General features: G+C 45.1%; 1 protein-coding gene across 4 annotated transcripts in view; it reads right to left on the bottom strand.

The window, feature by feature from the left end:
• XRCC6 (X-ray repair cross complementing 6) overlaps window positions 1-23,832 on the bottom strand; it is a 41,039-nt gene that overhangs the window by 16,443 nt on the left and 764 nt on the right. For all 4 annotated transcript variants that reach the window (XM_004063539.3, XM_063705013.1, XM_019018123.4 and 1 more), the window contains exons 2-7: window positions 23,599-23,695; window positions 17,459-17,571; window positions 11,149-11,287; window positions 10,630-10,884; window positions 9,622-9,805; window positions 559-745 (exon numbers count right to left, since the gene is read on the bottom strand). In XM_004063539.3, coding sequence (XP_004063587.1) covers window positions 559-745; window positions 9,622-9,805; window positions 10,630-10,884; window positions 11,149-11,287; window positions 17,459-17,571; window positions 23,599-23,680 — 960 coding nt within the window. In that variant the 5' untranslated portion in view covers window positions 23,681-23,695. The remainder of the gene's footprint in view (window positions 1-558; window positions 746-9,621; window positions 9,806-10,629; window positions 10,885-11,148; window positions 11,288-17,458; window positions 17,572-23,598; window positions 23,696-23,832) is intronic.

Raw genomic sequence — 23,832 nt, 5'->3', positions numbered from 1 at the left:
CCAGGAGTTTGACACCAGCCCAGGCAACATAGCGAGACACCGTCTCTCTTTTTTTTTTGAGACGGAGTTAACGCTCTTGTTGCCCAGGCTGGAGCGCAATGGCGTGATCTCGGCTCACCGCAACCTCTGCCTCCCGGGTTCAAGTGATTCTCCTGCCTCAGCCTCCTGAGTAGCTGGGATTACAGGCATGCACCACCATGCCCAGCTCATTTTGTATTTTTAGTAGAGATGGGGTTTCTCCATGTTGGTCAGGCTGGTCTTGAACTCCTGACCTCGGTAATCCACCCGCCTCGGCCTCCCAAAGTGCTGGGATTACAGGCATGAGCCACTGTGCCCAGTCGATCCAGTCTCTTAAAAAATAAATAAATAAATAAATTAGCTGGGTGTGATGTCACATGCCTGTGATCCCAGCTACTTGGGAGACTGAGACAGAAGGATCGCTTGAGTCCAGGAGGTCAAGGCTGTAGCGAGTCATGTTCGCCCCACTGCACTCCAGCCTGGGCGACACAATGAGACCCTGTCTCAAAAACAACAACAACAAAAGGCATCTCTACCTACCTGAGACCTCTTGGTATCGCTAGGCAGAAGCAAACCGCCTGTACTTGTATTAAAGGTCCGGGTCTTGGTTTTCACTGGTTCATTTGTTTCCCGATAGAGCTTTATTGGAGGAGGCTTGAGAGCCTTCTGGACCAGATTATAAATGCCCACAGAGATCACTATATCTTTGTTGAGCTTCAGCTTTAACCTGAGGGAGTGAAAAATGAAAGAGCATGAACTGAAAAACTGCACTTTTCTATCTAAAATTCCCTCATAACACCAAAGCTTCACTGTTTTATTCTCTCCAATAATCCTAAGCAAGCTCTCAAAATATAAATATGCTTTTTAATAATACAATCGAATTTGCTATAATACCACCTCAGAATCTGTACCACAATATATTAACTACTTAAAATAATGATAAAGAACGTACTACAGGTTGCGTATCCCTTTGCAAAATGCTTGCTTAGGACCAGAAATGTTTCAGATTTCAGATTTTTTTGGAATATTTGCATTTTATAGTACTTACTGGTTGAATATTCCCAACCCAAAAATCTAACAACCCATAATGCTCCAATAAGCACTTCCTTTGAACATTAGGTTGGTGCTCAAAAAAGTTTCAGACTGTAGAGTATTTCTAATTTTGGATTTTCAGATTAGAAACACTCAACCCGTATAATAAAATGATAGTTTGTATTAAGCACAGCACTATATCAATCACCTCACAGCTATTCTCTCATTTAATCATCATAATAACCCTGTAAGTACTGTACTGGTTGTCTCGTCTCTGCTTTTTTTTTTTTTCGAGACAGAGTCTCACACTATTGGTTGGGCTGGAGTGCAGTCGCGTGATCTCGGCTCACTGCAACCTCCACCTCCCGGGTTCAAGCGATTCTCCTGCCTCAGCCTCCCAAGTGGCTGGGATTACAGGCACCCGCCACGACACCCAGCTAATTTCTTTTTATTTTAGTAGAGACAGTGTTTCACCACGTTGGCCAGGCTGGTCTTGAACTCCTGACCTCGTCATTCACCCGCACTGGCCTCCCAAAGTGCTGGGATTACAGGTGTGAGCTACCATGTTTGGCCTTGTCTCTGTTTTTCTAGGATCCCTTCCTCCTGCTCTGAAGAATAAAGACCCATCATGCCGAGTGCGGTGGCTTAGGCCTGTAATCCTAGGTCAGGAGCTCGAGACCAGCTTGGCCAACATGGTGAAACCCCATCCCTACTAAAAATACAAAAATTAGCCAGGCATGGTGGCGCACGCACAGTCTATAATCCCAGCTACTCGGGAGGCTGAGGCAGGAGAATCGCTTGAACCAGGGAGTTGGAGGTTGCAGTGAGCCAAGATCGTGCCACCGCACTCCAGCCTAGCGACAGAGAGAGACTCCATCTCAAAAAAAAAAAAAAAAAAAGAAGAAAGAATAAAGCCCCATCAAAATAAGGGTTACTTAACAAAACAAAACAAAAAAACACCCCAATTTTTCTTTGGGAGAATGTTAGTCAAAGTCAAGTTGCTGTGCCTTCTTCTGGCCAAGTGGTGGGCATATCTGACCCTGGAGAAGGCCATAGGACGTTCTCATCTGAGAGTCGGGGTCTCTGAGCAGTGGCCATGAAAGGATATGATTGCAGAGGATACTTTCTTCTCATAATGGCACCCTAAAGACACTGTCATTAGTTCGTGCTATGTAGATTCCTAGAACTCATTATTTGACTCATACGCTGAAATTAGTCAAGGTCAGCCTTTTTTGTTTTTTTTTGTTTTTTTTTTTTTTAGATGGAGTTTCGCTCTTGTTGCCCAGGCTGGAGTGCAATGGCACGATCTCCACACTGCAACCTCCACCTCCCGGGTTCAAGTGATTCTCCTGCCTCAGCCTCCCGAGTAGCTGGGATTACAGGCACCCACGCACCCACCACCACACCAGGCTAATTTTGTATTTTTTAGTAGAGACAGGCTTTCTCCATATTGGTCAGGCTGGTCTCAAACTCCTGACCTCAGGTGATCCGCCCGCCTCGGCCTCCCAAAGTGCTGGGATTACAGGTGTGAGCCACAGCGCCCAGCTCAAGGTCAGTTTTTATTGCTTGCCACTCAAGAACCTTATTATTGACCTTCTATAAGTGAGGGCTCAGAGAAGTTACATGACTTGCCCAAGGACACACAATAAAAATCCATATTCAAACTCAAGTATCCCTGTTTCAAAGCTCATGTACTTTTCCATCATGACATATTACTCCAGAGCACTTATACCAACAGCTTAAGCAGCAACAGGACCTCTTGAAAATGTGTTCTGCAGGCCGGGTGCAGTGGCTCATGCCCGTAATCCTAGCACTTTGGGAGGCTGAGGTGGGCGGATTGCCTGAGCTCAGGAGTTTGAGACCAGCCTGGGCAACACGGTGAAACCCCATCTCTACTAAAATACAAAAAAATATTAGCCAGGTGTGGCGGCGTGCATCTGCAGTCCCAGTTACTATGGAGGCTGAGGCAGGAGAATTGCTTGAACCCCAGGAGGCGGAGGTTGCAGTGAGGCAAGATCGTGCCACTGCACTCCAGCCTGGGACGACAGACCAAGACTCCATCTCCAAAAAAAGAAAATGTGTTCTGCAATAATAACAATGTACACATATATTTACAATATGCAAAAAATTCTTATATTATGGGGGAAAAAAAGAATGTAAAATAACCCATGATACACATTCTTCTCAAGCACATAGAACATTCTCTAGGAGAGACCATATGTTGGGCCACAAAACAAGTCTCAGTACATGGAAAAAGGTTGAAATCCCATAAAGTATGTTCCTTAACCACAGTGGAGCTAAGTTAGAGGTCCACAACAGAAAGAAATGTGGGAAAACCTGAAATTTTTGAAAATTAAACAATACACTTATAAAAAACCCAAGAAGAAATCACGAGGAAAACATTTTTTTTTTTTTTTTTTTTGGAGACAGGGTCTTGCTCTGTCACCCAGGCTGGAGTGCAGTGGCGCCATCTCGGCTCACTGCAACCTCCGCCTCCCGGGTTCAAGAGATTCTCCTGCCTCAGCCTCCCAAGTAGCTGGGACTACAAGCACATGCCACTGCGCCCAGCTAATTTTTTTTTTTTTTTGAGATGGAGTCTCACTCTGTCACCTAGGGTGGAGTGCAGTGGCGCAATCTCAGCTCACTGCAACCTCCCCCTCCCGAGTTCAAGTGATTCTCCTGCCTCAGCCTCCTGAGTAGCTGGGATTACAGGTGCCCACCACCACGCCCGGCTAATTTTTGTATTTTTAGTAGAGACGGTGCTTCGCCATGTTGGCCAGGCTGGTCTCGCACTACTGACCTCAGGTGATCCACCCGTCTCGGCCTCCCAAAGTGCTGGGATTACAGGCATGAGCCAGCACGCCCAGCCAGAAAATTTAAAATTATTTTGAACTGCATGAAAGTAAAAACACAATATATCAAAATGTATAGGATGCAGCTAAAGCCATGCTCAGAGACAAATTTACAGCTTTAACACCTTTTTGTTTTCTTTTGTTTTTGAGATGGAGTCTCGCTCTGTCGCCTAAGCTGGAGTGCAGTGGTGTGATCTCGGCTCACTGCAACCTCCGCCTCCCGGGTTCAAGTGATTCTCCTGCCTCAGTCACCTGAGTAGCTGGGACTACAGGCGCCCACCACCAAGCCTGGCTAATTTTTGTATTTTTAGTAGAGACGGGGTTTCACCATGTTGGTGTGGCTGGTCTCGAACTCCTGACCTCATGATCCGCCCGCCTTGGCCTCCCAAAGTGCTGGGATTACAGGCGTGAGCCACCGCACCCGGCCAGCTATAACACTTTTATCAGAAAAGAACAGTCTCCAATAACCAAATCTTCACTGTTGTGGAACACCTAGCAGTATTTAAAGAAAAGAACATGTTTAGACAAGTGTCTGTGTAGTTCGAAGATATACAGGTTCACACCGTGGAGACAACACTGGTTTTGAGCAGAGCCACAAATAGAAATTTTGGTTCCTGGGGCAAGCACCTAATATACCTTCACATCAACTTGGAAATGCATGATGTGACTCAGAGATGATTGTTGGTAACAGATACATTACTAACAACATCAACTATTTGGTGGCTTCTTAGATGTGAAAATCAGTGTCTAAAGGCTGCTTGAAGGAGAGGTGACGATAAATGCAACCAATTACAAAATTGCACAATCTTCAAAAGTAACTATTTTTTTTTGTAGACAGGGTCTCACTCTGTAGATTGCTACAGTAAGTTTAAATATTGTTAAAATGCCCAGACTACCCAAAGCAATCTACAGATTCAATGCAATCCCTATCAAAATACCAATGACATTCTTCACAGAAATAGACAAAACAATCCTAAAATGTACGTGGAACCACAAAATCATACCGGGAAATTCTCCAGCACATTGAGCTTGGCAAAGATTTCTTAAGTAATACTCCAGAAGCATAGGCAACAAAAGCAAAAACGGACAAATAGGATCACATCAAGTTAAAAAGCTGCTGCACAACAAAGGAAATGATCGACAAAGAGAAGAGAAAATATCTGGAAACTATCCATCTGACAAGGGATTAAGAACCAGAATATATAAGGAACCCAAACAACTCTACAGGAAAAAACTCTTAACATAATCTGAGATATCATCTCACCTCAGTTAAAATGGTTGGAGGTTCCTGAAAATACTAAAAAGAAAACTACTGTATGATCCAGCAATCCCACTGCTAGGTATACACCCCAAAGAAAGGAAATCTGTATATCAGAGATATCTGCACTCCCATGTTTATTGCAGCCCTATTCACAACAGCCAAGATTTGGAAGCAACCTAAGTGTCCATCAAAAGAAGAATGGATAAAGAAAGTGTAGTACAATGGAGTACTATTCAGCCATAAAAAAGGAGATCCTGAGGCAGGTGGATCACCTGAGGTCCAGAGTTCGAGACTAGCCTGGTCAACATGGTGAAACCGTGTCACTACTAAAAATACAAAATTAGTCGGGCGTGGTGGCGCATGCCTGTAATCCTAGCTACTTGGGAGGCTGCAGGAGAACTGCTTGAATCCAGGAGGCAGAGGTTGCAGTGAGCCGAGATCACGCCATTGCACTCTAGCCTGGGCAACAAGAGCAAGACTCAGGCTCAAAAAAAAAAAAAAAAAAAAAGGAGATCCTGTCATTAGTTAAGTGAAATAAGCCAGGCACAGAAAGACAAACTTTGAATGTTCTTATTTCTGGGAGATAAAAAGTAAAGCAATTGAACTCATGGACACAGAAAAGGATGGTTACCAGAGGCTGTGAAGGGTAAGGGGGTAGGGATGGGGCAGTGGGGATGGTTAATGAGTACAAAAAATAGAAAGAATGAATAAGATCTAATACTTTAGAGCAGATCAGGGTGACTATAGTCAATAATAACAGTACATTTTAAAATAACTAAAGGAGTATAATCAGATTGCTTATAATACAAAGGATTAGTGCTTAAGGTGATAGATAACCCATCTATGCTGATGTAATTATTACGCATTGCATGCCTATACCAAAATATCTCATGGATCCTATAAAGATATACACCTACCATGTACCCACAAAAATTAAAAATTTTTTAAAAGCATAAGTTTAATATTTTTCTAGGCCTTAGCCCTAAGGCATTGTTAGTTCTCAATATCTCCAGTTTATTATTATTTATATCAAGTATCCATCCTACAATGACTGTTCCACAAAATAAGAACAGCTAACATTTATAAATAATTACCACGTGCCAAGCACTATGCCTAGGTTATCTCATTTAATGCTCACGGCAATCCTATGTGAAAGTACAGTTTTTAAATTTTTTTAATAAAGAGAGACAGGGTCTCCCTGGGTTGCCCAGGCTGGTCTTGCTTCTGGACTCAAGCAATCCTCCTGCCTCGGCCTACTAACATGCTGGGATTACAGGCGTGAGCCACTGCACCTACCCAAGGAGGTACCATTTTTTGCTCCCATTTTACTAAGGCTCAGAGAAGTCAGGTCACATAGCAAAGGGACCAGGACTAGAATCCAAACAATCTGACAACAAGGCCTACATTTACCCACTATTCTATCCTCCCATCCATCTCCACCAAAATGTGTAGTAGACTTTCAAACTGTAGTATAAACAACATCGCATCATTTCAAGACAGGTGAAGAGGTGACAAGATACTTGTCTGAGGAAAGAAAAATAGTTTCCAAGAGGAAAAGGAGAACAATGACAAAACTACAACTGTGGCAATGAGTGATTCAAGGTCTCCTCAAAAAAATTTCCTGGGTTTTCTGGTAGAATTGTCAGTAAACTCTTAAAAACTGCTTAAAAGTTACCAAAGGTCATGGACCCCTATACTGAGGAAACCACTCCAGAATGAAAGCTTGAGGAGGAAAGTTTGAGGCCAGGAGTCTGAAACCAGCCTGGTTAACATACCAAGAGCCCCAAGTCTACAAAAAAAGCTACTTGGGGCAGGGTGTGGTGGCTCACGCCCTTAATCCCAGCACTTTGGGAGGCTGAGGCGGGTGGATCACAAGGTCAGGAAATCGAGACCATCCTAGCTAACACGGTGAAACCCCGTCTCTACTAAAAATACAAAAAAATTAGCCAGGCGTGGTGGCGGGTGCCTGTAGTCCCAGCTACTCGGGAGGCTGAGGCAGGAGAATGGCATGAACCCGGGAGGCGGAGCTTGTAGTGAGCTGAGATCACGCCACTGCACTCCAGCCTGGGCGACAGAGCAAGACTCTGTCTCAAAAAAAAAAAAAAAAAGCTACTTGGGAGGCTGAGACAGGAAGACCGCAGAAGACTGCCTGAGCCCAGGAGTTGTAGGCTGTGGTGCCATTGTACTCCAGCCTGGGCAAGAGTGAGACACCGTCTCTTAATAAATAAAAGGCTGTAGGTCTTTAGGAAGAAATAATGAGTAACCTTTAGGATTCTAATATCAAGGCTCTCTAAAAAAAACAGAATCTAGGCCGGACGCAGAGGCTCAAGCCTGTAATCCCAGCACTTTGGGAGGCCGAGGCGGGCGGATCACGAGGTCAGGAGATCGAGACCATCCTGGCTAACACGGTGAAACCGTCTCTACTAAAAATACAAAATTAGCCGGGTGTGCTGGCAGGCGCCTGTAGTCCCAGCTACTCAGGAGGCTGAGGCAGGAGAATGGCATGAACCCGGGAAGCGGAGCTTGCAGTGACCCGAGACCGCAACACTGCACTCCAGCCTGGCCAAAAGAGCAAGACTCCATCTCAAAAAAAAAAAAAAAAAAAAAAAAAGAGAGAGAATCTAGGCTACACATGGACACATGGTAGCTCACGCCTGTAATCCCAGCACATTGGGAGGCCTAAATGGGAGGATTTCTTGAGCCCAGGAGTTTGCAACCAGCCTGTGCAAAGCAGTGAGACCCCATCTCACAAAAAATAAAAATAAAAATAAAAAATAATCAGCAGAGCATGGTGGCACATGCCTGTGGTCCCAGTTACTCAGAACACTGATGTGGGGCGATCACTGGAGCTCAGGAGGTCGAGGCTAAGCTGAGCTGTGATCATACTGCACTCTGGCCTGGGCAACAGGGTGAGACTTTGTCTCAAAAAAAAAAAAAAAAAAAAAAAGAAAAAGAATCTAGCAATCTGGTTCCCATTGGTCTCAGGTTTATAAGAAATCAGAATGACACAATTTTAACAACAATGATAATAACTTAACATTTTTGAGTTTTTGCTCCCTAACAGGCTCTGTTTTGTGCTCTTCACTAACTCTTCACAGTAACCTAATGAGGCAGGTATTGTTGTCACCAATTTACAGAGAAGAATAAAGCAAATAATGCACACATACAATGATGGTCTGTTAAGATGATAATGAACCTCAAAATTTCCTGTCACCTACTGACATCATAGCTGTCGTAAGTTTGTCGCACAAGGCATCACTCATGCATCTGTAGCGATGCTGTGTAAACAAACCTACTGTGCTGCCAGTTATATAAAAGTATGCAGTCATGTCCTAGGCCTTCACTTTCACTCACTACTCACTCAGAGCCACTTCCAGTCTTGTAAGTTCCATTCGTGGTAAGTGCCCTATGCAGGTATACCATTTATCTTTATACCATATTTATTTATTTATTTATTATTTTTTTTTTGAGACGGAGTATCAACTTTGTCACCAGGCTGGAGTGCAGTGGCATGATCTTGGCTCACTGCCACCTCTGCCTCCTGGGTTCAAGCGATTCTCAGCCTCCTGAGTAGCTGGGACTACAGGCGCGCGCCATCACGTCCAGCTAATTTTTGTATCTTTAGTAGAGAATGAGGTTTCACCATGTAGGCCAGGATGGTCTCAATCTCTTGAACTTGTGATCCACCCGCCTCGGCATCCCAAAGTGGTGGGATTACAAGGCGTGAGCCACCGTGTCTGGCCTATATCATATTTTTATTGTACCTTTTCTATACCTTTAGATATATTTAGATACACAAATACTTACCATTGCCTACAGTAAACGGTACGGTAATATGCTATACAGGTTTGTGGCGTAAGAGCAACAGGCTAACCACATAGCCCAGGTGTGTAGTCAAGCTGTACTCTCTGGGTGTGTGAAGTACCCTCTATGTTTGCACAATGACAAAATCGCCTAATGATGCAATTCTAAGAAGGTATCCCTATCATTAATTAACACATGACTGTACTAGTGAGTACAGCTAAGGATACTCTTAGACCATAACTGTTTACCCCCACGAAATGGAGGGCTGCGTTACTTTAGAGAAATATCATGCCAGCTCTTGCCAGAGATAAAGCAGCAAATAGCTTCTGCTATCTTGAAATAAACTATTTTAGAGGAATACAGTGAGGCAGTGGCATAGTCGAGTTAAGTAGCCAGTCAGGTCAAAGCAACGTATTGCTTCTGGTTTGTTAAGCAATGTGTAGCAGTGCACTGCTTCTGATTTTTTTTTAATTTTTTTTTTTTAGGTAGAGAGAGGGTCTTGCCATGTTGCCCAAGCTGGTCTCAACTCCTAGGCTCAAGCAATCCGCCTGCCTTGGCCTCCCAAACTGTTGGGATTACAGGTGTGAGCCACCGAGCCCAGCCTGCTTCTGATTTAAGGGCAGTGTAGGCAGCTGACCCGGGCTGAGTGCACACCTGCTGAGTGCTCGCTTCCTGGTCTCCTTGGCGCGAACCTTCCGCAACAGGTCTTCTAGCTTGCTGGATTCCTCAAAGTGAACCCTGAGGTCCTCATCCTCTGCTATGCTGATGATATCTCTGTAGAACAAGGATATGTCAAAGCCCCCAGGTTTCTTCAGGTGCATCAAGTCAAGGAAGATGCCTGTTGCAAGGGTAAACAAAAGTGAGGGAGGAAAAAACAATTTTCAGCAAGTGAGAAGTTCTTCCAGTTAAAACTGAAACATGCTTTTAAAAGCTCCCTGAAAACTAGACTATTAACATTTTCAGGACTTAGAAAAAGTGACTAAGGAAATCAACTGCTATAATGACTTCAGACAACTTTTCAAATAATCACCATTCGTGGTAATATTAAAGTCAAGACAACTGGCCAGGCACAGTGGCTCACATCTGTAATCCCCAGCACTTTGGGAGGGCGAGGTGGTGGATCATCTGAGGTCCAGAGTTCGAGACCAGCCTGGTCAACGTGGTGAAACCCCCATCTCTACTAAAAATACAAAAATTAGCTAGGCACAGTGGTTCATGCCTGTAATTCCAGCTATTTGGGAGGCTGAGGCAGGTGAATCGCTTGAATCTGGAAGGCGGAGGTTGCAGTGAGCCAAGATTGTGCCACTGCACTCTAGCCTGGGGGACAGAGTGAGACTCCGTCTCAAAAAAAAAAAAAAAAATCAAGACAATCTTGTTCTGACAGAGTCCTTTAGACAGCTAATGGCATGGCCATCTGCAGTGTTAATGTTACACAGGCGTCTTCTGGCTTCACTTTATTTTTTTATTTTATTCTAAATGGTAAAAAGCACATGCCTGAAGTCAGGTACACAGAAAGCAATAAAACTGCACTGGGCACAACGGCACATGCTTATAGTCCTAGCTACTTGGGAGGCTGAGGCTGAGCCAAGACTCCTGAACTCCTAAAAAAATAAAAAAACAATAATTAAGTGCCAATTTAAGAGAACGGGGAAATATACCCACCTGTATCTCGCAGATCACCGGCTTTGGTCCTGGCCCGGCTGGCTTTGGCACTGTCATTGCCGTGGGGGTTGTCTTCATTGGTGAACAGCATGATCCTCTTATGACTCATCTTGAATTGGACATCACTAAAGAGGTTGGCACAGACCCACAGCACTTCACTGAGTGAGTAGTCAGATCCGTGGCCCATCAGGTCTTGGAAACGTTTTTGTCCCTGCTGCCCCTTAAACTGGTCAAGCTCTAGAATTCGTTTTGCACCTGATCAGAGGCAGGGAGTCAAATGGAAGGAAAAATCAGAAGAATGTCAGTGGCTGCCTTTACCACAAGACTAACAGAAGGACCCTTTTTCACCCCAAAGCTGTTTAACCCATTTAACAAAGTCCACATCGAGCAAGGTCCCCTTATGGAGGAAAGCATACTCCTAGACAAGATGTAACTTGCTTCCTTCTCCACCGTCCTCTTTGATCAGAGTACTGATATTCTCATATATAGGGGAAAAGCTGATCTTAAAATACTACTGACCCGGATTATCCAGCTCCTGTAAGACGTAAATATTTTTAAAATTCACTGAATTTTTGTCTTTCTCGGTACCATAGAACACCACAGCCAAGAGATCTCGATCACTGCTTATGATCTTACTGATGTACACACTTTGGATACACTGAAAAAAAATAAAAATTCAATTAATATTTACTTACCACTAAATGGAAGCTCCATAAGTGCTCAGTACCTATTAGTTGCTCAAAATATGTTCACTGAATTTGTATATGGCACTAAAATAAGGCATGATCCCTACCTTCAGGGGTAATGAATCAGTGAAAGTAATGGGCATAAATATCAAATTTTAACAAAAACCAGAATGCAGTAAGTATACATTAGAAGTATAAGCAGTCCCTGCCATAGAAATAAGAGAATTAACAATATGTATATTCAGGCCAGGCACAGTGGCTCACATCTGTAGCAATCCCAGCACTTTGGGAGGCTGAGGTGGGAGAATCACTTGACCCTAGGAGTTCGAGACCAGCCTGGGCAACATAGTGAGACTCCATCTCTACAAAACAAAAAAAAACAAAAAAATTAGCTGGGCATGGCAGCACAGGGTCCTAGTTACTTGGGAAGCAGAGGTGAAAGATCGCTTGACCCCAGGAGGTGAAGGCTGCAGTGAGCAGAGACTGCACCACTACAGTCCAGCCTGGGCAACAGAGTGAGACCTTATCTCAAGAAAAAAGAAAAAGAAGTATCAGAAGGAGGAAATTGTGCTATGGGAGTTGGGGCGAAGCAAAGCATTGGAATCAGAAAACCTGGAGTTGAGTCCTACTGATGTCACTTACTTAACTGGCTGAATTTGGACAGGTCATGTGATCTTTCAAGTACCCTGGTATCAGGAAACAGAGTTTATATACACAGTTGGCCCTCCATATCTGCTGGTTCTGCATCTATGTATTCAACCAACCTCAAATCTCAAATATTCAGGAAAAACAAAGAAATTCCAGTTTCAAAAAGCAAAACCTGAATTTGCCATGTGCCAAGTACTACATTGAAGCCATGTGAATGAAGTGATGCATAGGCATTGTATTAGGTACTATGACTAACCTATAGACGACTTAAAGTATAGGGGAGGATGTGTGTAGGTTATATGCAAATACTATGCCATTTTATTTAAGGGACTTGGGCATCCTCGGATTTTGGAATCCAAGGGGAGTCCTGCAACCAATTCCCTCAATAACAAGGGATGACTATATAAAATAATTACAATGCTTAAGTACATGTGACCTGAAAATAAGTCAATAACTACCAGTAAGCGCATCCTTGAAATAAAACTGTTTAACTACCCAGTTAAAGACATCAGTATTCCAGTAACAGGAAAGGTCTACCCCTCTGTATAAACTAATGTCAGCATCTGGTAAATCAGGTCTTGTAAGAGCTCATCAGTTCACCCGAGCGCGGTGGCTCATGCCTGTAATCCCAGCACTTTGGGAGGCCAAGGCAAGCAGATGACGAGGTCAGGAGTTCGAGACCATTCTGACCAACATGGTGAAACCCCAACTCTACTAAAAATACAAATATTAGTTGGATGTGGTAGCACGTGCCTGTAATCCTAGCTACTCAGGAGGTTGAGGCAGGAGAATCGCTTGAACCCAAGAGGTGGAGGTTGCAGTGGGCTGAGATTGCGCCACTGCACTCCAGCCTGGGCAACAGAGCGAGACTCCATCTCAAAAAAAAAAAAAAAAAGAGTTCATCAGTTCTAGGGGCCTACCTAATTCTGGAGCACTAACAAAATTAAGTCTTGGGGCTAGGTACAGTGGCTCATGCCTATAATCCCAGCACTTTGGGAGGCCAACACAGGAGGATTGCTACAGAAGTTTGAAACTAGCCTGGGCAACATGGCAAAACAATGTCTCTACAAAAAACAAAAAAATTAGCTGGGCATGCACATGCTTGTAGTCCCCACTACTCAGCTACTCAGGGGTCCTGAGGCAGGAGGATCACCTGAGCACAGGAGGTCAAGGCTGCAGTGGGCAGAGATCATGCCACTGCACTCCAGCCTAGGTGACAGAGCGAGACCCTGTCTCAAAAAAAAAAAAAAAAAAAATTAAGTTTTGGAACCTGCAAAGCTGAGGAATAAACCAACCATGGTGATCCCCTCCATGTCCTGCCTGAGCTCTAGCTGGCCTTCGTCCACAGCTATTCTCTCCTTAAATGCAGAACATGTACTATAGCTAGCCACTGACAACAATCCACATGGCAAGTAGTCATTTCCATAAATATTTTAATCTACTCTGAGGAGTCTACAAACTTTTAAAAGAATCTGGTAAGGGCTCCTTTTAGGTTCTAAAAATTAAAAACAAAAACTAAAACAGAATTTTAGAAAATGTTTTCTATTGCTTATCAACTACTGAATACTTATTATCGGTTATCAAATTGTGCTCATCTATGAATGTCTCATTTCCTTGCTACCTAACACTACATTTTCTTCTGAGGTCTTTAGGCATCAAGGGTTCCATTAACTCTCTGAAATTACAGGTAGAATTGTGAGTACTATCTTTTTTGAGGGGAAGGTATGTAGCTGTCATCATATCCTCAAAGAGGTCCACGGTTGGCCAGGTGCAGTGGCTCACGCCTATAATCCCAGCACTTTGGGAGGCCGAGGTGGGCAGATCACGAGGTCAGGAGATGGAGACCATCCTGGCTAACATGGTGAAACCCCATCTCTACTAAAAAACAAGAACAAAAAATTAGCCAGGTGTGGTGGTGGGTGCCTGTAGTCCCAGCTACTCAGGAGGCTGAGGCAGGAGAATGGTGTGAACCCAGGAGGCAGAGCTTGCAGTGAGCCAAGAGCCAGGGCAGCAAAGCGAGACTCCGTCTCAAAAAAAAAAAAAAAAAATAGGTCCACGGTCTAAAAAAGGTTAAAGCACTGCTCTTCAAAGTAATGGTCTCCAAATCAGTAACATCAGCATCACCTGACAATTTACTAGAAATGCAAATTCTTGGTCCCCATTCTAGACGTAGAGAATCAGAAATTCTGGCTCTGGGGCAAGGTTCTGTAGTCTGTGTTTTAATGTCCTGCAAGTAATTCTGTTTGAGAACCACTTTAAATTAACGATTATTTTTATTCATAGTTCTATTATTTTATTTTACATACACTTTTTTTTTGAGACGGAGTCTGGCTCTATTGCCCAGGCTGGACTGCAATAGTGCCATCTCGGCTCACTGCAACCTCTGCCTCCCAGGTGCAAGCGATTCTCCTGCCTCAGCCTCTGGAGTAGCTGGGACTACAGGCGCGCGCCACCACACCCAGCTAATTTTTGTATTTTTAGTAGAGACGAGGTTTCACCATTTTGGCCAGGATGGTTTTGATATCTTGACCTCGTGATCCGCCCACCTCGGCCTCCCAAAGTGCTGGGATTACAGGCATGAGCCACCGCGCCCAGCCTTTTCTTTTTTTTTTTTTTTTCAAGAGACAGGGTCTTACTCTGTTGCCCAGGCTAGAGTTCACTGGCACAATCACAGCTCAGTGCAGCCTCAAACTCCTGGGCTAAAGCAATCCTCTCACCCCGGCCTCCTGAGTAGCTGGGACTACAAGTGCACACCACCACACCCAGCTTATTCTTTTTTTTTGGTGCAAGATATTCTGGTATGCCAACTACAAGAACTATTTCTTTTTTTCTTGAGATGGAGTCTCTCTCTGTCACCCAGGCTGGAGTGCAGTGGCGTGATCCTGGCTCACTGCAACGTCCACCTCCCCAGTTCAAGCAATTCTCCTGCCTCAGCCTCCTGAATAGCTGCGACTACAGGCCTGCACTACCATGCCTGGCTAATTTTTGTATTTTGAATAGAGACAGAATTTCACCATGTTGGCCAGGCTGGTCTCGAACTCCTGACCTCAAGTGATTCACTCACCTCAGCCTCCCAAAGTGCTGGGATTACAGGCGTGAGCCACCACACCCTGCCTACCAAGAACTATTTGTACACAAATTAGAACATGAAAAGTTTCTGTTCAGTTCCAAATTCTAAAATTATGAGACATGAGATATATAATAAATCTGTGAAAATTCTTCTCTACGAAGTACACAAAAGAAACAGTAATCTTTTTAATTAAGCTGAAATTTAGATTTTCTAAGTGAACAATTAAGAAGTATTTAATACATTCACAATGTGCCAGGCATAGTGGCACATGCCTTAACCCCAGCCACTCAGGAGGCTGAGGTGGGTGGATTGCTTGAGCCCAGGAGTTCCAAACCAGCCTGAGCAATAGTGAGACACCATCTAAAAAAAAAAAAGCAAGGCCGGGTGCCATGGCTCACGCCTGCAATCCCAGCACTTTGGAAGGCCGAGGCGAGCAGATCACGAGGTCAGGGGTCCAAGACCATCCTGGCCAATATGGTGAAACCCCATCTCTACTAAAAATACAAAAATTAGCTGGGCATGGTGACACGTGCCTGTAATCTCACCTACTCGGGAGGCTGAGGCAGGAGAATCGCTTGAACCAGGGAGTCAGAGGTTGTAGTGAGCCAAGATCGCGCCACTGCACTCCAGCCTGGCGACAGAGCGAGACCCCATCTCAAAAAAAAAAAAAAAAAAGCATAAATGCACACACAAGGCTGGGCGCAGTGGCTCACACCTGTAATCCCAGCACTTTGGGAGGCCGAGGCAGGCGGATCACTTCAAGAGATTAAGACCATCCTGGCTAACACGGTGAAACCCCGTCTCTACTAAAAACACAAAAAATTAGCCACGCATGGTGGCAGGTGCCTGTAATCCCAGCTACTCTGGAGGCTAAGGTAGGAGAATGGCATGAACCCAGGAGGCGGAGCTTGCAGTGAGCCAAGATCACGCCACTGCACTACAGCCTGGGTGACAGAGCGAGACTCCGTCTCAAAAATAATAATAAAAATAAATAAATAAATAAATACACACACAAACATTCACAATGTTGTGCAACTACCAACTCTAGTTCCAAAAAATTTTCATCACCCCAAAAGCAAACCCCATACCCATTGAGCAGTTGCTCCCCGTTCCTCTCTTCCCTGTGCCTCAGGTAACCAACCACCCCTCTGCATTAAGAACTTACCTATTCTGGATATTTCATGTGAATGAAATCATACAATATTTGACTTTTTGTATCTGGCTTCTTTCACTTAGCATAATGCTTTCAAGATTCATCTACTTTGTAGTATGTATCAATTATTCATTCCTTTTCATGGAATGTATATCTATACGCCACTGTTTAGCCATTCAAAATGTTTTGGAATAAGATAGAGGTGGTGGCTGCATAACATTGTGAATGTGTTAAGTGTCACTGAATTGTATACTTTCAAATAGTTAATTTTATGTTACATGAAACACAACCTCAATTTAAAGAAACAAAAACAGGTCAGGTACAGTCAATCACGCCAATTTCTCCACAGCCTTGCCAACACTTCTTATTTTCTGCTGGTGTTTTTTAAATTTTAGTTTGTTTATATAGTGGGTGTGAGTGGTAGCTCATTATGGTTTTCATTTGCCTTTCTCTAATGACTAAACATGCTGAGTATCTTTTCCTGTGCTTGTTGGACATCTGCATATCTTTGGAGAATTGTCTTTTTTTTTTTTTTTTGAGACAGAGTCTCACTCTGTTGCCCAAGCTGGAGTGCAGTGGCACAATCTTGGCTCACTGTAACCTCCGCCTCCTGGGTTTAGGAGATTCTCCTGACTCAGCCTCCCAAGTACCTGGGACTACAGAAGCGCACCACCACACCTGGCTAATTATTTTTGCATTGTTAGTAGAGACAGGGTTTCACCATGTTGGCCAAGCTGGTCTCCTGACCTCATGATCCGCCTGCCTCGGCCTCCCAAAATGCCGGGATTATAGACATGAGCCACCACGCCCAGCTGGAGAAATGCCTTTTCAAGTCCTGTGCCTGTTTTAAAACTGAAGTTGCCTTTTTATTGTAGCCATCTTCCCCAACCACAGGCAGTAGTCAACTCCCAAGTATCACTCACTCTTTTCCACACTATAACTGTGGGAACTTCCCTTCTTCCTTTATACTTCCATCTCTGCAAGAGGAGGAGCCTACTTCTTTTTTCTGTTTGACCTCCTGGGCTCAAGCAAGCCTCTCGCCTCGGCCTCCTGACTAGCTAGGACTACAGGTTTGCACCACCACACCTGGATGATTTGTGTATTTTTTGTAGAGACGGGGTTTCTCCATGTTACCAGGTTGGTCTCAAACTCCTAGGCTCAAGTGATCTGCCCGTCTCGGCCTCCCAATGTCCTGAGATTACAGGCATGAGCCGCCACCATGCCCAGCCAATACTGTTTTTAAATTTGTCTTAAATTAAAAGGTAGTCTTACCTGGATGCTCATGTCAAAAGGTGTCAACTCATCTTCACTCTGAGATTCAAACATAGCCTTGGAGGCATCAACCAAAAAAATCAAACTATCTCTTCCTGAATATTTATAGTCTCCTATGGGGAAAAAAATGGAAGAAAATGTTTGTCCTTGTTTTCATATTTGTTTACCATATAAGATAAATAAAGGCCATAAAGGAAAGTGTAACCTAATAAATTATTATAAGGTGAACAACCATAAAATCTCCACCTATGTCAGGAAATTGAGTCTTGCCAGACACCCCAGAAATCCCTCTTATATTCCCTCCCAATTACAACACCCACCTCCCCAAAAAAGTCAATATCCTCACTTTTTTTTTTTTTTTTTTTTTTGAGATAGGGTCACACTCCCATCACCCAGGCTGGAGTGCAGGGACGCGATGATAGCTCACTGCAACCTCGAACTCCTGGGCTCAAGCCATCATCCTGACTCAGCCTCCCGAGCAACTGGGACTACAGGTGTGTGCCACCATGACCAGCTAATTTTTTAAATTTACTGTAGAGATGGTATTGTGCTACATTGCCCAGGCTGATCTAAAACTTCTGAGCTCAGGCAATCCTCCCCGCCAGGCCGCTATTTTTTTTTTTTTTTTTTTTTTTTTTGAGACGGAGTCTTGCTCTGTTGCCAGGGTGGAGTACAGTGGCACAATCTCGGCTTACTACGACCTCCGTCTCCCAGGTTCAAGAGATTCTCCTGCCTCAGCCTCCCAACTAGCTGGGATTACAGATGCCCGCCACCACGCCCAGCTAATTTTGTATTTTTAGTAGAGACGCAGTTTTACCATGTTGGCCAGGTTGGTCTTGAACTCCCGGCCTCAGGTGATCCACCCACCTCAGCCTCCCAAAGTGCTGGGATTATAGACGTGAGCCACCGCACCCCACCCTGCCCTGGCCTAAGAGCTGGGATTATAGGCATGATCTACCACACACCCACCCCTTACGTTTCTTTATAATTTTATCACCCAAACCTATATTTCTAAACATTAGCTTTGACTTAATTTTCTAAAGCCTCTTCATCTACAGATACCCTCTCTTTTTTCCCTTGTAATTTATCTTCTGAAGAGCCAAGATGCTTTGTGTTATACACTTTTCCACATTCTGAATTTTGCTGATTGCCTTTTTAAAAAAATTAATTAGGCGGGGCACAGTGGCTCATGCCTGTAATCCCAACACTTTGGGAGACCAAGGCGGGAGGATCACTTGAGATCAGGAGTTCGAGACCAGCCTAGCCAACATGGTTAAACCCCGTCTCTACTGAAAATACAAACATTAGGCTGGGCGCAGTGGCTCACACCTGTAATCCCAGCACTTTGGGAGGCCAAGGCGGGCGGATCACGAGGTCAGGAGGTCGAGACCATCCTAGCTAATACAGTGAAACCCTGTCTCTGCTAAAAATACAAAAAAAAATTAGCTGGGCGTGGTGGTGGACACCTGCAGTCCCAGCTACTCGGGAGGCTGAGGCAGGGGAATGGCGTGAACCTGGGAGGGGGAGCTTCCAGTGAGCCGAGATCACGCCACTGCACTCCAGCCTAGGTGACAGAGTGAGACTCGGTCTCAAAAAAAAAAAAAAATACAAACATTAGCCAGGTGTGGTGGTGCCCACCTGTAATCCCAGCTAATCAGGAGGCTGAGGCAGGAGAATCACTTGAACCTGGGAGGCAGAGGTTGCAAGGAGCAGAGATCACACCACTACTCTCCAGCCTGGGCCACAGAGCAAGACTCTGTCTCAAAAAAATAAAGAAAAAATAAAAAATAAAAAATTATTTTGGCTGGGCACAGTGCCTCACGCCTGTAATCCCAGCACTTTGGGAGGCCGAGGCATGTGGATCACGAGGACAAGAGATTGAGACCATCCTGGACAACATGGTGAAACCCCATCTCTACTAAAAATACAAAAATTAGCTGTGTGTAGTGGCGCATGCCTGTAATCCCAGCTACTACGGAGGCTGAGGTGGGAGAATCGCTTGAATCTGGGACACAGAGGCTGCAGTGAGCCAAGATCGCGCCACTGCACTCCAGCCTGCGTGACAGAGCGAGAACCCGTCTCAAAAAAAATAAAAATAAATAAATGGCTAAGCACTATGGCTCACGCCTGTAATCCCAGCACCTTCAGAGGCCGAGACATGTGGATCACAAGGTCAAGAGATTGAGACCATCCTGGAAAACATGGTGAAACCCCATCTCTACTAAAAATACAAAAATCAGCTGTGTGTGGTGGCGCATGCCTATAATTCCAGCTACTAGGGAGGCTGAGGCAGGAGAATCGCTTGAACCTGGGAGGCAGAGATTGCAGTGAGCCGAGATTAGTCACTGCACTCCAGCCTGGCGACAGAGACTCCATCTCAAATAAAAAAATAAAATTATTGAATTAATTATTTTAGAAACAGTCTTGTTCTCTCACACAGGCTGGAATGCAGTGGCGCAATCATAGCTCACTGCAGCCTTGAACTTCTGGGCTTGAGCGATCCTCTGCCATGGCCTCCCAAAGTATTGGGATTACAGGCATGAGCCACCTTGCCTGGCCTGCTGATTGACCTCTTTTGGTGTAGATTAACAGAGTCCTCTGTCCTTCCTACTAAGGACCTAGAGAGGCTTAATCCGATTCAGGTTTTCTTTCTTCAGCATGACTTTATCATAAGTAACATGTTTTTTCCTAAAAAGGTATATAATGTCTGGTCATCTCCAAGTAGCTGGGATTACAGGCATGTGCCACTATGCCCAGCAAATTTTCTGTATTTAGTAGACATGGGGTTTCATCATGTTGGTCAGGCTGGTCTCAAACTCCCGACCTCAGGTGATAGCCCGCTTCAGCCTCCCACTCCCAAAGTGCTGAGATTACAGCCGTGAGCCACTGTGCATGGCCTGCTGCTTCTTAATAAGTTTAATTAGCTGCCTCCTGGAGAACAAAATGGCAATGTGTGTCAAGAACCTTAAACATGCAATGACGCTATCTTGGCTCACCGCAACCTCCACCTCCCGTGTTCAAGCGATTCTCCCGCCTCAGCCTCCTGAGTAGCGGGATTACAGGCATGCGCCACCACGCCCGGCTAATTTTGTATTTTTAGTAGAGACAGGATTTCACCATGTTGGCCAGGCTGGTCTTGAACTCCTGACCTCAGGTGATCCGCCCGCCTTGGCCTCCCAAAATGCTGGGATTACAGGCATGAGCCACCGTGCCTGACCTATTTTATTTTTATTTTATTTTTGAGACAGAGTCTCGCTCTGTCGCCCAGGCTGGAGAGCAGTGGCGCAATCTCGGCTCACTACAAGCTCCGCCTCCCGGGTTCACGCCATTCTCCTGCCTCAGCCTCCCGAGTAGCTGGGACTACAGGCGCCTGCCACCACGCCTGGCTATTTTTTTGTATTTTTAGTAAACACAGGGTTTCACCGTGTTTGCCAGGATGGTCTCAATCTCCTGACCTCGTGATCCACCCACCTCGGCCTCCCAAAGTGCTGGGATTACAGGTGTGAGCCACCGTGCCCGGCCTTATTTTTTATTTTATTATTTTTTTTTTGAGACAGAGTCTCACTCTGTCGCCCAGGCTGGAGTGCAGTGACGCAATCTCGGCTCACTGCAAGCTCTGCCACCCGGGTTCACGCCATTCTCCTGCCTCAGCCTCCAGAGTAGCTGGGACTACAGGCGCCCGCCACCACGCCTGGCTAATTTTTTTTATTTTTTTAGTAGAGACGGGGTTTCACCATGTTAGTCAGGATGGTCTCTATCTCCCGACCTTGTGATCCACCCGCCTCGGCCTCCCAAAGTACTGGGATTATAGAGGTGAGCCACCGCGCCCGGCCCCTATTTTATTTTTTTTGAGATAGAGTTTCACTCTGTTGCCCAGACTGGAGTGCAGTGTTGCAATCTCGGCTCACTGTAGCCTCTGCCTCCCTGGTTCAAGCAATTCTCATGCCTCAGCCTCCCAAGCAGCTGAGACTACAGGTGCATGCCACCACAGACTCAGCTAATTTTTGTATTTTTTAGTAGAGACGGGGTTTTGCCATGTTGGCCAGGGTGGTCTCGAACTCCTGACCTCAAGTGATCTGCCCGCCTCAGCCTCCCAAAGTGTTGGGATTACAGGCGTGAGCCACCACACCCAGACAAATTACGGTATATTTATTGAGATTACAAGTGTGAGCCACCACACCCGGCCAAATTATGGTATATTTAAAATAAGCTACAGGCCAGGCACAGTGGCTCACACCTGTAATTCCAGCACTTTGGGAGGCCGAGGTGGGTGAATCACCTAAGGCCAGGAGTTCAAGACCAGCCTGGCCAACATGGTGAAACACTGCCTCTACTAAAAATACAAAAATTAGCCGGGTGTGGTGGCGCACACGCCTGTCGTCCCAGCTGCTTGGGAGGCTGAGATGGGAGAATAGCCTGAACCGGGGTGGCGGAGGTTGCAGTGAGCCGAGATTGAGTCAGTGCACTCCAGCCTGGGCGACAGAGCAAGACTCTGTCTCAATAAATAAATAAATGTATATGGACTATCGTTACAATACAAGAAATCAGATAGGCCAGGTGCAGTGGCTCACACTTGTAATCCCAGCACTTTGGGATGCTGAGTAGGGCGGATCACAAGGTCAGGAGATCGAGACCATCCTGGCTAACACAGTGAAACCCCGTCTCTACTAAAAATACAAAAAACTGGCCGGGCGTGGTGGTGGGCGCCTATGGTCCCAGCTACTTGGGAGGCTGAGGCAGGAGAATGGCATGAACCCGGGAGGTGGAGCTTGCAGTGAGCCAAGATCGCGCCACTGCACTCCAGCCTGGGCGACAGAGCAAGACTGTCTCCAAAAAAAAAGAAAAAGAAATCAGATACAGTCTGGGCATGGAGGCTCATGACTATAAACCTAGAACTTTGGGAGGCCAAGGCTGCGGGGTATCACTTGAGGCCAAGAGTTTGAGACCAGCCTGATCAACATAGATCCTGTCTCTACAAAAAATTAAAAAATTATTGGGAGTTGGCGGCACTTGTAGTCCCAGCTACTGAGGTAGCTGAAGCAGGAGGATCACTTGAGCCCGGGAGTTTGAGGTTACAGTGAGCTACGATGATCTCACCACTGCACTCCAGCCTGTCTCTATTAAAAAATATATATATTTAATTAGGAAATAAATATTGAAAGATACTTGAAAGAAAAATACAAGAATGTCAAAATGCTGGTAGTGGTTGTGTTAGAGTGGAAGATTATAGCAAATTTTTTTCTTTTTTATATTTCCTATGTTTCTCACTTTTTTTTTTTTTTCTGAGAGTGTCTCACTCTGTCACCCAGGCTGGAATGCAGTGGCGCCATCTCGGCTCACTGCAAGCTCCACCTCCCAGGTTCGCACCATTCTCCTGCCTCAGCCTCCCGAGCAGCTGGGACTACTGGCGACCGCCACCACACCCGGCTAATTTTTTGTATTTTTTTTTTAGTACAGACGGGGTTTCACCGTGTTAACCAGGATGGTCTTGATCTCCTGACATCGTGATCCGCCCGCCTCGGCCTCCCAAAGTGCTGGGATTACAGGCTTGAGACACCGCGCCTGGCCGTTTCTCATTTTTAATAAAAATATTCAAAATTTTTCTGCTCAGGAGTTAAATTAACCAGTATGAAGATTACATGTACCCCTATTTCTCTTCCTTTGTTTTATGTGTTACTGTGTTGCCTGCACATACACTCCCAAACGTGGAGGCTATAGTGAGGGAATCAATCACTTTCCTGTAACTGTGTTGCTTGCGTTTATTCTTTGGTTGGTGTAGTTATTGTAGGGTGGGGGCATTTTTACATTGAGGTCCTGGAATGGTAACACTACTTTCCTGGATGAGAAGGGTCTCACCTGAACCACTTAAGATGACAAAAAATACCTATGGTCATGGCCATTTATCAGGGCCCAAAAGATGTCAAACTACCAGTGTCCAAAAAAAACTTAGGGCACACTAGGGTAAGATCTAAATATAAGAGCCTAGGGTAGCTCTGCAAAGTTCAAAGGAAGAAAAGAATTTCAGAATTATCTGGGAGGAGAAGGGCAGGCCATCAAACAGCAAAGTCCATCCAGCAGAGATAGGCAGGGAAGGTCTTTCTTCCACACACCGAATGGCACTACATGCTGAAGTCACTTACCACTTGCTTCAAGGTTCTCTTCTTGTTCTTCCTCTGCTTCTTCATCGCCCTCGGTTTTGTAATATGACTCCCACCCTGACATGTTGGCTACTGCTCACTAGGCGAAAGACGTTAACGTCAGTAACAGGCAAATTTAAATCGAAAAAATACCGACCTCTAGGTTCTTGTGAGATCTGTTCTAAAAGCTTGGTTAGTAGCGAGTAATGTGGACGGTAAATCCTGCTGCCTCGAAAG

The sequence above is a fragment of the Gorilla gorilla genome, chromosome 23 (assembly GCF_029281585.2).
Source record: "Gorilla gorilla gorilla isolate KB3781 chromosome 23, NHGRI_mGorGor1-v2.1_pri, whole genome shotgun sequence".
NCBI classification, from domain to species: Eukaryota; Metazoa; Chordata; class Mammalia; order Primates; family Hominidae; genus Gorilla; species Gorilla gorilla.
Note: the sequence above shows the minus strand (reverse complement) of the source record. Positions and strands in the feature narration are given on the sequence as shown.